This window comes from Myotis nattereri, assembly GCF_964212035.1.
Source record: "Myotis nattereri genome assembly, chromosome: 17".
In the NCBI taxonomy this organism is placed as follows: domain Eukaryota; kingdom Metazoa; phylum Chordata; class Mammalia; order Chiroptera; family Vespertilionidae; genus Myotis; species Myotis nattereri.
In genome coordinates, this window is record NC_138092.1 from 43095979 (window position 1) to 43112703 (window position 16725).

A 16725-nucleotide genomic window follows, 5' to 3' on the forward strand; every position below is an offset into this window, starting at 1 on the left:
ATAAAAAAGATTTTCCATTTCCTTGGTTTCCTAAGCAGAGGCTGACCCAGGGCAAGGGAGTGTTAAAACACAAGATGGCTTTAAGTTGTCATGCCACCGACTGTAGTTAGAGCCTCATTGTTAAAAAGCAAGTCCACACCACGGGATGCACAGGCTCCTGAAAAGAAAAAGAAAAAAAGTGAGAAAGAAGAAAGACTTTATTTAAACCCAAAACTACCTCCTATTGAAGGCATCTGGAAAAAGCCGGTTCAAAATGACCAAACAAAGAAGCCACCATATCTGAGAAAGACATCTCTGGCCTTGTCACTCACAGAGCAGGTGGCCCCAGGCTTCAGGGCCCAGCGGCTGCTCCTAGACACGTGTGGAACCTGCTTCTGCGAGAGTTAGGACAAGGATGCCAGCATGCCACCTGGTGCCATGCCCAGGGCTGCAGAGGCCCAAGGTTCCAAAACGCCAATGGTTTGCCATTTGGGATCTGCACGCAGTGACTACAGAAAAGGCGCTGCTGGCTTTACTCTGAACGCAAAAGCTAAAAACAGAGGCAGCAGGAAGGAGGTTTGGCAAAGCAACATTCTTGCGGGAGACTTAGAGAGAACGGAAGTACGAAGAGTGGAGGCCGCCCTGCATGGCCTGGAGGGAGCTGCCGAGAGCAGAGGTGGGGGTGCGGATCCCAGGCACAGCCAGGCAGGGACCGGGGACACGTTGGTCAGGGGAAGGGCTGAAGACAAGCCCTGGGTGTTAATCTTCTGGTCTTCCGGCACACGCATGGCTGAGGGTTAGCTAAAGGGTTAGCTCAATATATAAAATGAATGAGGACTACCAGAACTACTAAGGAGGTTAGAACTAACAGAGAGCCCTTCTATAGAATTTTCATATTTGTGGTCGAGATGGCAGATGAACTTCAAACACAAATGCATTCTTATAGCCCAACCGGCCTCCCTCACTAGTGCATGGAATGAAAAAATAATAATGAAAATAAATAAGCTGCCGGCGATGGGACGGGTGTGTGTGTGGGCGGGGGGGGGGGGGGGGCGGGGAGGAGTCCTGCCTGGTGGATGTGGAGGGCACATGTGCCGCCACTCCAAGCGTGGCCCGGGGAGCAGGGCAATGTCGCGTGGTGTGGCAGCCGTCTCCAGGGCAGAGGACTGTGAGAGCAGACGTGCCTCTGAGATAGCATGCCGCCCCAGTTGTTGGAGTACAAGCGGTCCTGGGCAGGTGGGCACAGCAGGTTGTATGTAATGCAATTATTTGGGAGCATGGTTTCAGCAGAGGGGGAGGAGCCAAGGGTCCTTCAAGCTGTCACTCAGGGGCTGGGGGTAGGGGAGCCGAAAGAAAGCTCTAAGTTAAGTGAGAAATGAACAGAGGAAAGATAGGGATGCCTTGAGGAGCAGGCGTTTTGCTTAAAGAGAGACAGGATTTAAATGCCATCATGTGGAGAACATACACTTTTCTGTAAGAGACAAAAGGGTCCTATTAAGAGCTTTGACTTGTTCTTTGATTTTTATGGCGATCGATTTTATTGAATCCAAAAATGTTGCCCACTTTCAGGTTGTCCTCTCCGGTAGACCGCTGGTCAAATTCCTTGAAGTTTGCTGATAGCGGAACTCGGAGGATTGACAGCACAGGAGAGGGAATTAGAAAAAAAGGAGAAACAATGTGTAATTCGGTGCCTCTCCTCTCTTGGACCTCGCCCAGGTGAGGCCACATTTCCAAACCACACTGAAAGGTTTGGCGTCGAGTGTGCCTCCTCTTTGCCACACTATCGGTGCACAGGAAGCCAGAGAGGGTGTGGGAGATAAGGCCGGCTGGCTCCCGACCAGGTGTGGTCCCCTGACGTCCATCATGTACCTTTGTCTGCAAGCTCTTTTCTGTGGGTGAAACGAGATGCTAATGAAATGCTCTATAGGGCAGAGCCCCTGTGCAGGCTGAGAAGCCAGAGCTCCTGTGATCTCAGGCCTGGCTCCTCCATTTTCTGTGTGAAATGCTGCATAATGACCGTCTCCCCTGATGAGTCTACATCCTGGTTTGTCTGGGACTGTCCCAATTCCCACCTGATATACCTGTGCGGTTGTTCATATCCCTCCCCTTCACTCCAAGAGACTGAACTATACATTCTACGATGACTCTACTTATATTTCGACTTAAAGTCTCACTAGATGTTTGGTGGCAACAGGATAGTCAAACTTTACTTTAGAATTGCTGACTCATCTGAAGTCTTGGGTAAAATGACATTTTAAAATTCTACTGTTCTCTCCTTAACAGCTGTCACATGCCCACAGTCTATAAAAGATGAGGATGATATTTTGAAGAGCGTGGCTATCATTTGGGAAAAGTGTTGACTTAGAAGCATGGAATTTATGCCAGAGAAATAAAGCATGTCTAATGCTGCTGGCTCCCAAATCTAAAAAGAGGAACAGGAAAGTGAATACTTAATTCGGACTCTGTGGGCATTCTCTGGACCACACCTACAATTTCTCTGAATTCCACTTCTTTTTCCCTGTCTGTTATATACTAATCTGGTCTGGATCTTCCTGGCATCGGCTATTTACACCCCAAGGCAGGACAATGCTCTACGCCAGTGGTTCTCAACCTTCCTCATGCCGCAACCCTTTAATACAGTTCCTCATGTTGTGGTGACCCCCAACCATAAAATTATTTTCATTGCTACTTCATAACTGTAATTTTGCTACTGTTATGAACCGTAATGTAAATATCTGATATGCAGGATGTATATAGGTGACCTCTGTGAAAGAGTCGCGACCCACAGGTTGAGAACCGCTGCTCTATGCAATAAGATATACTGTTGACCCATGTAGCAGCATTAGTCATTCAGTAAATCTCCAACATCACCCAAGTCTACAAGCACAGATTCCAACACCTTGTTAATTTTTGAAAACAAAAAATAGTTTCAAAAGGTCTACAAAGTTGACCCAAGGATCATCAAGTATTTTAAGCTGTAGCACAAATAATTAAAATTTCTCCAAATACTGGATTTCATTGGCTGGAAGATTTCATCAATTGTAAGATGAAACATAATTTGTATGCTAGTAAGAAAGAAACAACTATTAAAATTTAATTATGGCACATTCTTTGATTTCAGAGATATTAAACTGGGAAACTACGCATCTTAGGATGAATGAAATGTAATATATTAGATATTATGAGTTGGGGGAATTGGAAGTAAATTTATTTTTTATTTTTGGCTTGCAGTTTATTTAAAAAAAAATCAAACAAACAAACAAACAAAAAACCCAAACACGCAGATAAATCCAACAGTTGCATATTAGTAGAGTACACAGAGCTAAATACAGTGTCCTGTCCCAAACCACACACACGTCATTAATATTCTGTCCCCATCCCAACCCTGGCAGAATGTTTGCATAGCATTATCTTGTTCCTCACTATATGACATCATCTTATTCTTTTCTGCTTTCTCAGCTCTGAGCTGCAAGGCAATACCTAATAAGATTGCAGGTGAGTACTAAAACGGACTTAAAATGACAAAACATGCCATTCATTCATGCATAAATAGCAACCAAACATCTAACTCTTCTAATAAGCACAAGCTTGGGGCCACCACCTTGATTTTCCCTGATTCTGTGGTTACCAGCCTTCAGGGCATCCAAGAATCAATTGACAAACTTGCTTAAAAAAATGTCGAGTTCTGGAGCAGTGAGTCTCATAAGATGCTGGAAATACCCATCTTAAACAAGCTTTCTAGGCACTTACATACCACCATTTGGGAAACTCCACTTAACTGTAAAAAATCATCATCAGGCCCACCTTGTGCAAGCCTAGGGGCAGAGGGGGGGAGGGGATTGTCTTTATGGGAGAGAAAACACAATTTCCCTAAAGTCTGAGGAACAATTTTAAGCTTATTTACTCTCGCATTCAAGCTTGGCCCAGATTTTTGTGGACCCTGAGTCAGAGAGCTTGTAAAAAGCAGAGGCTTATAAAAGCATTAACAGCCAGTTTTATCCTAAGAAGGATCAGATAGATCATCCTGCTTGGCTTGCAAGTAGTTTGACATTATTTTTTTATTATTATTATTATTAATTTCAGAGGGAGAGAGAGATAGAAACATCAATGATGAGAGAGAATCATTAATCAGCTGCTTCCTGCATGTCCCCCACTAGGGATGGAGCCCACAACCTGGGCATATGCCCTGGCCAAGAATTGAACCGTGACCTCATGGTTCATAGGTTGATGCTCAACCACTGAGCCACACTGGCCGGTCTATTTTGAAGCTTAAAGACAGTCAGATGACCCCAGAAAGAGGGTGGGAAACAAATAATAAATTTCTGGAATTGACTTGATTAATATGATGATTTAAAATCCAATAAGTACTAATATACTTCTAACGTACAATAAAGCACTTTTTAAAAAGTACTATATTCTTTTTAAAAGCAATCAAATTAGAAGAAATAGAGGCAATGATCCTTTTATCGTGTGTCAAAACACTACACAACTGACCAAGCTTGATTTGAGAACAATTTAGAGAAATCGCTTATTTTATAATATAAAATATAAACTAGTTTTCAAATGGTGTGAAGTTGTCAAAACAGCTATCTGGAAGAAGTAAGCAAGTCGTAACTAATTTTTTCCCCAACCCTAACGCCATTTTCTTTCTAAAGTAAATGCAAAAGCATGCCTTACGTTTATTGTTAAAGAGTTGTCTTCCACCCATGTCAGTAGCTTTGGCTTGTCTCCTTTCCCCGGCCAGGTGCTCCAGCAGAAACCTGTCCAGCTCTTTGTAGGTGTCACGGAAAGCACAGCCTCGCTCGGCCTGCAGGGCGATGGCCTGCTCCAGCAAACTTAAGTTCCCCTTCGCCTTCTCCAGGTCCACGGACTCCTCTGTCATCACGGCCAGGCACTGGCTGTCATCCTCCTCAGCCCCGGGGAAGGGGGCCTGCGCCCTGCCCTCCAGGGCATCCGTGCGAGCACTGTGCGGGTCTCTCCTTTCTGGGTCAGAATCACACCTGTTTTCACAAGAGATAAACTTGTCACCTTCGGTCTTTATTTCGGGAACTTCCGCTACGTCTTTCCTATCATCCACTAAAATGTACTGTGGAACTCTACGTGGTTTGGTTTCTTCGGAGAAGCTGGAGCCACTGTCCCAGCCGTTCTCTGTACTTTCCGAGTTGCTTTCATTGTCATCGGAGGAGCAGAATCTCCGCTGGGAGTCGCTGGTGTGGTCTTTCCCGTCATCGGAATGAACCACAAAGCACTCGTCCACCTCGTCGCTCTCTGCTTTGAGAGACTGGATGCCACTGTCATTGAAGTTTTCATTTGTGGTCTGGACAGATGCACTGTTTTCAAGTTTCCCCACGTGCATTAAAGATTTGACCACGAGCTCTTGGTAGCAACCGTATCTGTCTTCTTTCCCGTGAGAGTTTTCTTGTGCCGTTGAATGAACATTCTCACCCAGAGGTTTTGTCATGATTTCTTCTATGGGGGAAAAACACACGCCAGTATTTGAAAGACAGGAACAAAAGTCGCTCATGGAAATTTTTCTAAGAAAATTATTTAAATGTATTTAATAATTAAAAATTATTTAAGAACTATTTTCAAAAATACTTTAAGAAAACACACATAATATATACACACATATGTATATATAATATGTAAAATATGTGAATATGTAGGCTCTATTCATTTTAAAAGCATTAGGGAGAAAATATATATCTTCTTAAAACAAAACTTAGACCTTCATATTCTGAGAATTACCTTTAAAGAAATGAGCTATTAGAATTTTTAGTATATTAAGAACTAAGTACTTCTAGGGTACTGAAGTCCATTCATAATAGTAACAGAATGCTGAATGCAAAATTATTGTTACTTTACCTCTTACATTTGCAAATCTTAGCCACCTAGAAATCAAATAGATATAATGCCAGGCACTACAAAGGAAATAGTCATCAGATTTCTCTGTTAGCATGGCAGTATATCTTCAAAGCTTATTTGGTTTCAGTTTTCTGTCTTCGTAGTTTTTTTCAAACATACTTTCAGATTTTATGGGATTTCATTAAAATACGAAATTCGTCTACACGATGATAACTAAACAAGTTCTGAAAGCTTTCTAGATTTCCTGACCACTTTCATAATTGTCACCCAAAAGTTCCATGTGGAAGGAAACACAAGCAAATGGGGAAATCAGCATGATCAAATCACGTCTTACACAGTAACACATTTTCTGGTCTGGTGCTTCGTGCATGTGTGTGAAAAGGAAATGAGACGGGAGATGGGGATGTTTGGAGGATGTTGAATGTTAACTGTTGTTCTCGGTGCAGGACCAGCTGGAGTCCTGACAGTCAAGGAGCCCATGACTGAGAACAGGCCGCAGTGCTGGTCTGCCTGGGACAGTCCACCCACCCCTCTTGTCCCAGGGCCGTTGTCAGCGTCACCCCCTTTCCTTCTCAGCAATGGCCCAGTGGGGGTGGTAAGATTGTGTGTGTGTGTGTGTGTGTGTGTGTGTGTGTGTGTGTGTGTGTCCCAGTGCAAACACACCAGTGAAGGGTCCAGATTATCTGATGACCTAACCCTTGCCCAGGTCAAGGTGTCCTCCAGCGAGCACAGCACCTAGCACATACCAGGCTGTGAAATACACCAGACAACCCAGCAATGCTTCCTTTAGTGAACACTATGACCAAAAAAAGAGGAGGAGGAGGAGTGGGAGGAGAAGGAGGAGGAGGAGGAAGAAGAGCAGGAGGGGAGTGGGGGACGGGCAACACAAAATAATCAGCTGCCTTAAGGACTGCTAAAGACACCAAGTGAAGTGCATTCTGTGTTAATAAGCATCTTTGGAGGGAAGAAAAGCACAGCCATCCAATGTGAGGGCTGTGGGCGAGGGTGTCTGAGCAGAAGACAATGAGCCTTTTTTTGTCTCATTTAATTTTTTTTTATAAACATTGTCTCTGACAAGGACACTCAAAAATACATCTCCATCATCTTCCTTTCTGGTAATTATCTCCCTAAATCAACACTGGACTGCCAGGATCAAGTAAATATTGCCATAGTAACTAAAAGCATTTTTGGATGAAGGGAAGAATTTAGTCACAACACTAGCCCCTTTAAATAATGCTGATTATAGGGTGCAGTCTTTTGTTGGGATCTATTCAACATAAACTGAAAAATTTAACATTTTACTTCCTAGAAAAGAGACTGGATAAACAAGCACATAATGTTTGATAGGATGGTCTATCCTCTCCTGAATTCATATCAGAGGAACTCCAGGTTTAAATAATATATTAAACATAGTCTAAAATGCAAATGAAGTTTTTCTCAATATCACGGTTGGTGATTAAGAGAAAGTGTAAAGGGTTATGATAATTTTAAAGTATTATGAACTACAGAAAACAAATAAAAAGCATTTTCAGTGAATATGCTCAATTCATTGAACTATTCTCTCACTCCACTTAACTACCCACATGTGTACAATAATGATTTATAGACATTATACCTAATTATGCATATTTGGGCTGTGGTAGAGTGCTAACAAAAGCTCTAGAAAGCAACAATTACCTCTGTTGCTTAGCTACATAGTTTAAAATATTCCTATTAAGTGCAGATCACCAGAGAGGCGGGAGTGACAAAAAATGCACATGTGCACGACAATGCACTTCACTGTGCCGCTGCCAACTGCTAGCATTTTGGGTCATTTCCAGTTTACATAATTGCTTGGTTCAACTGTTTGTTATATGCTAAAAGAAAATATTTATTAATTATTCCTCAGAAAGAGAGGAGTCCTGCCGACAGCCATGCCTGTGCGCATTGCACACGAAGGTTTCCAGGATGGCCTGAAAAGCTGCCATCCGACTTTCCTTCCGTGAATCGCTCTCTCCCTGGCTTTCACTGTAATCACAAGGGGGGAAAAAAGTTGAGTGAGCCTTTGAACCCGACAGGTCTGCGACGAGACACTTGTTTCTCCCAGCTCTGTGACGGGCCGCCTACTTCTGTATGCGAGTGGGTTTCTGCCGGGAGCCGGTCCATGCTTGCTGTTTCAAGGGACCTGGCATATATGGCATACTGTTCTTAATATGTTTGCTCACCTTCTAGGTACTATGTGTTTTAACCAAGGTCTCTGAGAAAGGTTGTTTCCCCAGGTAGGGATTTTCCCCTGAAGTTAGGGAGGGAATAAAACCTCTTAACTAAGTGCCAGGCGGGTAATTAATCACTTTAACTACGAACAATCATGCTTAAGCTACATAATCTTTACTCCCTGGAATGGAGATAAGAAACGCCCTAACCTTTGTAATAGAGATTGATAGGATTGAATCAACTGGTATAAATACAGATGTAACAAGACAGCAGGAGACAGAGAGAGAGACAGAACCTAGGCACAGAACCTACACAGAACGTTCTCTAGAGACAGAAGAACTTCGCTGGAGAGAACATGGCAAAAGACCCTGGACAGAAACTGGCCTCAGAACCTAGAGACAGAAGAACTTCGCTGGAGAGAACATGGCAAAAGATCCTGGACTGAACCTGACTACAGAAATTGGCAAGAGAACCTGACTAGAACCTGGTGACTGAACCTGGCTGGAGAACCTGGACAGAACCTGGCTGGAGAACCTAGCGAGGGAACATGGCTACAGAACCTGGCTGGAGAACCTAGCAAGAGAACATGGACACAGAACCTGGCTGGAGATCCTAAGCAGAACCTCTCTGGAGATCCAGACCAGAACTTGGCTGGAGATCCTGGCTGGAGATCCTGGCTAGGCTGCTGATCAACTGAACGCTGTCTCCGTGTCGTTCCTTCTTCGCCGACTCCATCCACACCTTTGGGGACCCCTGGACCCGCTGGGGTCGGACCCCGGCAGGTTTCTATGTCCCAGGGTGGCCCCGTGACTTAGTTTGTGCTTTTGCCACTGAAATCACTAGAAGATTCCTGCCTTTCATATCAGAGGGGCCTAGGCTTGATTCCGGGCTCTGTTCCAAGGCTGACAGGTCCCTAACCTCTTTGATCCGGGCGTCCTCCCTCACACGGGGAGGCACCTGCAGACATCCCAGGGGAGCGCGGGAGAGCCCGTGACACCCGCAGGTATTCAGGAAGGTGGCTCTCTTCCCCCTTCCCTAGATACTGTGTTAGATGATAGGCAAGGCAGAGGCTATGGGGCCCCCCACATAAGTGAGGTGGAGCTTGTTTACCACACGGGGGGTCAGGGTGCAGTTTTGCCATTAAATGGATACAAGCTCATGATGTGAACTTTCAGGAGCACTAGACCCTTTCTTCAGCACCTGAACTGCCCACTGAAGACGCAACCAGGCGCACCCCTGGCCAGGTAAAAACCTTGGAGTACCAGCAGTAAATGAGAGAGAGATGAGAAGCCCTTACACTGGGCCTGGGGACCAACCTGACTCTCTTTCCTTCTGAGGGTGGGGAATCACTTGCTCAAAGGACTAAAGAAAACTTAAAAGAGTTTTGCTCTTTTGACCAGAGATAGGAGCATCTGTGACCTGTCATTTCTGGAAATGTTGACCTAATGTTGCAGAAACTTTGCGCAGTCTGCTTTCTGAAGGTGGTCAGAGCTTGGGGAGAATTAGCTGCTGAAGCATGGCTACCCGGTTATTTTGCTTATTCTTCAATTGTTTCCTAATTATGTCCTTCTCAACATTTACAAGCTGCATTACCTTAAGCATTACATCTCCGTGGTCCTTAATCATCATGTCTGTAAAATTCTGTCCATAATCATAACACATGTCATTGTCAGGTAGATTAAGTGATATAACTTATTTGCCAAGAATATATTAAAAATTCAACAATAATGGCCACTACTTCTGGAATTTCGGCATATTCATTGTTATTAGTAGTGATTCCAGTACTAAATATAAAAAATAGGTAACATTTCTGAACCTGCAAATAGATGTCCATCAACACATACAACTGAAATTTTAACTGAGTACATTTTGACAATATATTTTCTTGGTTAATACTAAGCCTCTTACAATGGTTACACATCATGATCAGTGGGCAGATACAGTCCAAGTCCAACCACACGGATTCAAGGACTTTCTGGATTCTATCTGCAATTTTCATGAATCAACAAAAATCTAACCAACTGAAGGAAACAAAAAAAGCCAAAGATGATTATAATTTACCAATGAGCCATGAGGCTTTAAGCCATATGTTAAATACAGGAAAGTCAGAAAATTTACTTAAACATCATCAAATCAGAATATAACTTTTTTTTTTTAACTACAGAACCTCAAGCTACTTGTAAGCCAAGATTACTGGAGATCTGTGGATGGTGATCTGAGATTCGTGCTCACTCATCTTTCATATGCTTTTACATCTTTTCTGTTGACACCGATTGCTGTTACTATATTTCTATATATAACAGATATTTATGATCGAATACTCTTGTTGCCTTTGGTTTGTATAATATATACTTTTTCTTTTCAAATTACAAATCATTTGGTATATTTTGATTCCTATAAAGTCACATTTAAAAAAAAAACATGTGTATTTAATTTAGAACACCTAATTTCATTTTCTAATAAGTCAAGCTTTAGATTTCTTTTTTTAATATAATTTTTGAGATATTTTGCATGTCCTTTCATTTCAGCCTCATGCACAATGTGGTTGGTGATATTCTGACTCCTGGAGGCACTGTGACTACCAGGGACCAATGGGAGTAACTGTGAACTGGGGAGAAACAACCTAAAATTCTGAGATTGTAACTACATATAACTTGTAATGCAAACAGCATTTAATGAGTGAAGAATTAAATCCATGAAACATAATGTGTGCTTATAGGTAAATTAAAATGATTGTATTTTGGAAATAGTGGGCATAGTATAAATTTTCTTTATCAGTTTTCTAGATGGAGATGCTAGGCAGCCAACTTTACGTCCTTCTGCAGTCCGTTGCTATAAATATTTATTTTTTAAATGTTGAAAATATTAAGGTTGCATCCCACCTGCATTGGTCCATGTTGTTATCACCAATTATATTTTGAGGGCTAACTAATCCTATATATATTTACAAAACAAAAATATTTTGTTTTATTCATGTATATCATATCTTAAATATTCTCAAGATTAAATCTGCCCTTTTATTTTGAAAGGTTCTTTCAGGCATTAGGCATCTACACTATTTGGGAGTCAAGGTATTCGTCAGCTTTCAGGCTTAGTATCTTTTATGTTCTTCAAAAAGAGGCACAGTCCAATCCTTCATTTTGAAAATGAACGCAGGGCAAGCTTGAGACATCCCACAGTTACAGACAAAAATCAGCCCTCACTAAATGGATTCGACGTGAAAAAAATATTTAATCTTGCTTCCAAATTCAAACACACAAGCTCTATGTGTTCTGCAGAAGCTAAGACTGAGTCTTCGGTGCCTGAGGGCAAATGGAGAGTTTGGGCCCCTCCTTGCTACCTGTGGTCCGGTGAGCGTTGGTCCCCAGCAGGCCGTTGTCCTCCTCCACCTCCGTCCTGCTATCGAGCCCCTCCTGGCCGTTCATGCTTGGGCTGTAGTGTCTGGGCTTCATCAGCAGGGACTTTCTCTTGTTGACAGGGACCCATGAGGCCTGCTCTTCAGCTCTCCTCTTCTTTGCCATGGAGCAATCATATGCCGCACTGTAGGGATTGAGGCAAATGAAGAACATGGTAAAATAGATGACTGCTATTTGACGTTCATGAGTATGACTCCAAGTCTGTGGGAACTTGGGACTAAAAGCCTAGGGCTTGTTTTTGGCAAACCCTAAATTTTAGGGTTTGTTGTTGGCATGAAAGAAAACAGCCCATCCACTGAATCTATTGTGGATTCTATGTTACTGCCTATCCAAAGATCATCCTTAATCCTGAGGAAGCATATGTGAATCTGTGCTTTGCTTGGCGCTACACTAAATACCCAGGGAAGGATGAAATAAGATTTGAACTGGCTTGCTAATCCTAAGAAACAGCTAATGTAAAAAATTACCACCAGATACAAAAAAACACACACATGCCCAAGATGGATAAATTGCAAGGTTTTTCGATAGTTGTTTGCTACCCAAAATGCTTATCTCTGCCACAGTTGCACATCAAACTTGAGATGCCACATCCTGAGCTCTGACTTGAAGAAAGGAGAATGAAAGAAGGGGACATGATGAACATTTAATCAGCCCATCTCCAGAAGCCCCCCCACCCCAAAAAAGGAGGAGAAATAAGACTGGATTTCACAAGAATGGGCAACAATTTATTCTTACTCCTGTTTTCATATCGTTTTATTTGAGAATGCTCCTGAGGATGGCCCTTTCAAATAGATTCCCTGCATACAGCTCACTCAGATTTAATGTAGCTCACTCTACGTATTGGAGTTAAGACAAGCATTCTCTTAGCAAGATACAGGAAGACCAGAGGGTTTAGGCAACAGTGAGTCTCAAAGTAGTATGTTATTCCTTACTCCATCACTAAAAAACTGATGAAATGCTCAGTAATATTACTAAATAGACAAAGGCCTTAAGTTGTTCTCTTTAGAAACATTAATGCAAAGATGGTGGCCCATTCATGAGAATTACTTGATTATTGTTATACATGCATCCTTGGATTTCAAAAAGGAGATAAAAAATGTCAGAAGAAAAAATACTATTTCTTCTAGAGGGAAAATAGATTAAAATAGAAGAATTTAAAATTATTCTGAGGAAGAGAAGGGTGTAGTGCCTAAATAAGCTAATGTGCTTGTGTAAAATTTCTCTTCGGAGCTCAAATTTAAACTGACCATGCACAGAAGATGGAGCAAAAGAGAATATAACCAGAGAGCAAACATGTGCCTTTATAAGAAGACCGCAGCAAACAGAAACTTACATGGCCTGAACCTACCAATTCGTCAAGGAAAACAGCCTACAAATATGGTTATGATAGCATGAGACCAAGCCCAGAGACACAGAACTACCCTTCCCCTTGCCTTCTTTTCAAGGAGATTGACCTTTGAAGACGGAGGGACAAAAAAAACATATCAAAGGGAATAAATTTCCTAGTTATATAAAAAAAAGTTCAAGAAGTTCCCTAAACGAAAGTCTCCTACATCAAGTGAATTTCCATCAAAGATGCTCAGAAGAAATACAAGACCACTAAAGGATTATCTCAAACTAAGGATTATAGAAAATAAAAGAGTTCTTAAAAATGTCACTCATATATTAAAGCAGGAAAAAAGAGTGGATTCTTAAAACCAACTTAAGCATAACAATGGAAAGAGGCTGAGAAAGTTTACGAAGATGAAGATGTGTCAGTCCTGGAAACACTGATCAAGGAGACGTGGGTGGTTGGGGTGGTTAAAAAGAATTGGTCAGCCAGAAAAATGTCCTGTTTTTCTTTGATGGTTGGGGTGAGGAATGGGACTATACATCTACTGCCTGCAACACCCTTACAAACTCTGTCTGGTTAACACTGTTACCTACATGTACTTATAAAGACAAATTACATTCCCCAAATCACAGATCCGGTCATTGGTGGTGCTGAATCCCAGGCTGTGGGCACCAAGGTTCAGGCTCCCTCCCGCATGTTGCCAAATCCAAACAATGAACTCGGGTGATTTCCATTTGCATGTGGCAGTTGGGTGAAGTGGTGCCTGGATAAACCAGCCGCCTCTCTAACTGGAAGGAAGCTGCCTGTCACCGGGCGTTGCCCCATGCTTCGGGTGCAGGTATTTATGATGTCCATTAGCTCTGGGGGTGCTACTGACTTGCGGCAATGAAAAGCATGCTGCGGAATGTAATCAAGACCCCCAAACTGTCCAGAGATGGAGCAGTAGAGTGAATCTAATGAGGTGACATTTAATGGCAATAAAACTCAAGATCAGTATTTGGATCCAAATAATAACTGTGTCAAGGACGAAGAAGAAATACACAGTTTTATCAAAAGTACACATTTAACTGAAAATAAAGTTACTGTATCGGATACACTGGGTGTATCAAATGACGTTCCTTAAGTCATATTAGCTGTGTAATCTGTAACATAGAATTGAGTCTTTTGGAAAACCAAATTCCTTATCCATAGAACAAGGGTAACCATTTTCATATCACATGTGGCTGGTAGAATGTAACATCTGGGCTGGTAAGAACAAAAATAGGTCAAGATAGAGCTGGTCTGACTCCCAGATCAGTGCTCTTTGGACTCCATCAACATCAGGCTGGTGCTGCCACTCTGCAGCATCTCTCTCCGACACACTGTGCGGATGTATGCGTGCTTGCATGTCCATAAAGGCACTTTCCTCTTTTTACGTCTAATTTATATTTACATAAATTACATTAGATTTATACATAACATTTGCTTTAAATCTCACACTCTGTGTGCTTCTCCATTGCAAAGTAGCCCTGGCCCCCGACAGCATTCGGAGCTAAAATGAAAAGGCGTTATAATAAATATTACCCTTTGTGTGCGCATGGAAAATGGCCCCTTTCCCTCGTTTTCCCCGAGGGCACACTATTTTGGCTTTATTGTGACACTTCACTGTGACACTGCAATGAGGGAAAGCCATGCTTTACATGTCACTGAAAGAAATGCCACAAAATGCTAACATATCTTCTCAAGGTTGCCAGAAATAATTTCCACTGGGTTGTGTTTTCCCATCTGCAGAGCTCTGAAATGTTAAGGAAATAAATGAGCTCTATTATCTATATTTTTCTAGTAGATGAGAAAGAAAGAGAAAAAATACCCCTGCATTTATTGTTCTGTTCAATCAAACTGTTGCTTCAAACATCCAGAGTCCTCCAGGGAACTTTATCAACGCACCAAATACCTTTCAATGCCATATTTCAAATCTATGGTTTTGATTTTATTAAAATATCTGTAACATATCTGCATTTTTACCCAAAGGCAATGTTTGGTTACATATTTAATAAACGCTTCCATTTAGAAACTCAAATTCTCATTTGAAATCGTATTCCCTCTGATGACAACATATGACTGAAATTTTATTTAACAAATGATTGAGGAAAACAATAATTAGATAACATGAATGAAAAAAAATCAGTGCTGGAAATATATTTAGAAGTCAAATTCATTAACTTTTCAGATTTCAGAAAAGAGTACAACAAATTACAGGGAACTGTAACCCCCAACGTTTGTCCATTAAGCTCTGGGCTCCAGAACAGTTTTCTAGTTTATTTTCCACAGTAATCAATTCTCAATGCAAGTTACCAGAAAATATGTAACACATTTAAAAATGTAGCTTCAGCAGTAGATATATTCTAACAACATTTCCCCAAAAGAATATAACAAAAATGATTTGGAAGTTATTAATCGCTGAGCCCAAAGAAATGATTTACATGCTCCAATATTTCCATGGAACTTTCATAGTGGGTATTCCTCCTGATTTTTTCTATCTAGGCAGAGTCCTACAGACTCATGGGGAGGTACCAGAAAGTATGAATTCGAATGAAAAGGAAAATAAAACGGTATATGGTGATGGAAAAAGAAAAACTTAAACTATTTTTTTAGAGGCATGATTGTGTTTGAGGAAAACCCAAAATAATCTATAGATAAAACATTAAAATAAGGAGGTGAATTTAGTAAGGTCGCTTTAGAAAATTATTTGCATTTCTATAAAGCAGCAATAAACAATTAGAAATAATAATTTAAAAAAATGAAACCATTTATACTATATAGAAATGAGAAACACCTAGGAATAAATATAACAAACTATGTATAAAGTGAATATAAAACAAATAACATTTTGAGAAAATTAAAGACAAATAAAGAAATATAAAATACTCATGGAATAAAAGACCCAGTGTTGTATAATTTGAATTCTCCCCAAACTTACCTTTTAGATTTAATACAGTCCCCAGAAAAAAATCTCAAGAATAATTTTTTTTAGAAATTAACAATTTAATTCTAAAATTTGTATGAAAATGAAAAGCCCCAAGAATAGCAAAGATCACCTCAAAGAAGAACAAGAACAAAGTTGAAAGACCTATAGTCTGGATGTCAAAGTCTGTCATAAATCTGTAGCACTTAAGACAGGGTGCTATTGGGGCAAGCATCAACAAATAGACCAATGAAACCAAAGAGATAGATGTTCCATCTATTGGGTCCAGAAATAACCTCAAACCTATATGGTCAATTTATGACAAAGGTATCACTTGGGAAAGGGTTGTTACTTTAATGAATAGCACCAGGTCCATGGGATATCTATCTGAAAAAAGTCTTGACTTCTACTGTATAGTAGATACGAGAAATAAATCCAGAAAAAGTATGAATTTAAAGCTGCTAAAAAAAAAAAAATGTGCAACAATATCCTCGTGTCCTTAGTGAAGATTATAAAAAGCACTAATTTAAAGGAAAAGACTAATTAGCATGGCTTAAAATTAAAAACTTTTATTCACCAAAAGATACCAGTAAGCAGTGCTTCCTATCACTATTCTGATTCTTGATCTGCTGACACAAGCATGCTTACACTGTGAAGATTCATTGAGCTCTACTCTTATGACATGTACCTCCTTCCATTATACCCTTCAAAACGGTTTTTTAAAGACCAGTAAGAGTAAAAAAAAGTAAGCTACCAAGTGGGAAAAGTTTCTTCTAACTCATATATACTTTTTAAATTTTCCAGATAATTAAGGAAATGACAATTGATTTAAAAAGTAGCAAAAGCCATGGGCAAGCACATCACAAAAGAACTGATACACAAATGATGAGGTGCTCAGGCTCTTTCATCTCCAGGGAAATGCAAAAAAAAAAAAAATTATTGGCTTCTTAGCTAATAAAGTAGAAACCCTAAGTGGGACTCTCTAAAACTTTTCC

At 40.9% G+C, this 16725-nt stretch overlaps 1 protein-coding gene across 2 annotated transcripts in view; it reads right to left on the reverse strand.

Moving 5' to 3' along the window:
• Positions 1-16725, reverse strand: part of ST18 (ST18 C2H2C-type zinc finger transcription factor) — a 226966-nt gene that overhangs the window by 49961 nt on the left and 160280 nt on the right. For both annotated transcript variants that reach the window (XM_081111232.1, XM_081111231.1), the window contains 2 exons: positions 11378-11577; positions 4657-5448 (listed from right to left, as the gene is read on the reverse strand). In XM_081111232.1, coding sequence (XP_080967358.1) covers positions 4657-5448; positions 11378-11577 — 992 coding nt within the window. The remainder of the gene's footprint in view (positions 1-4656; positions 5449-11377; positions 11578-16725) is intronic.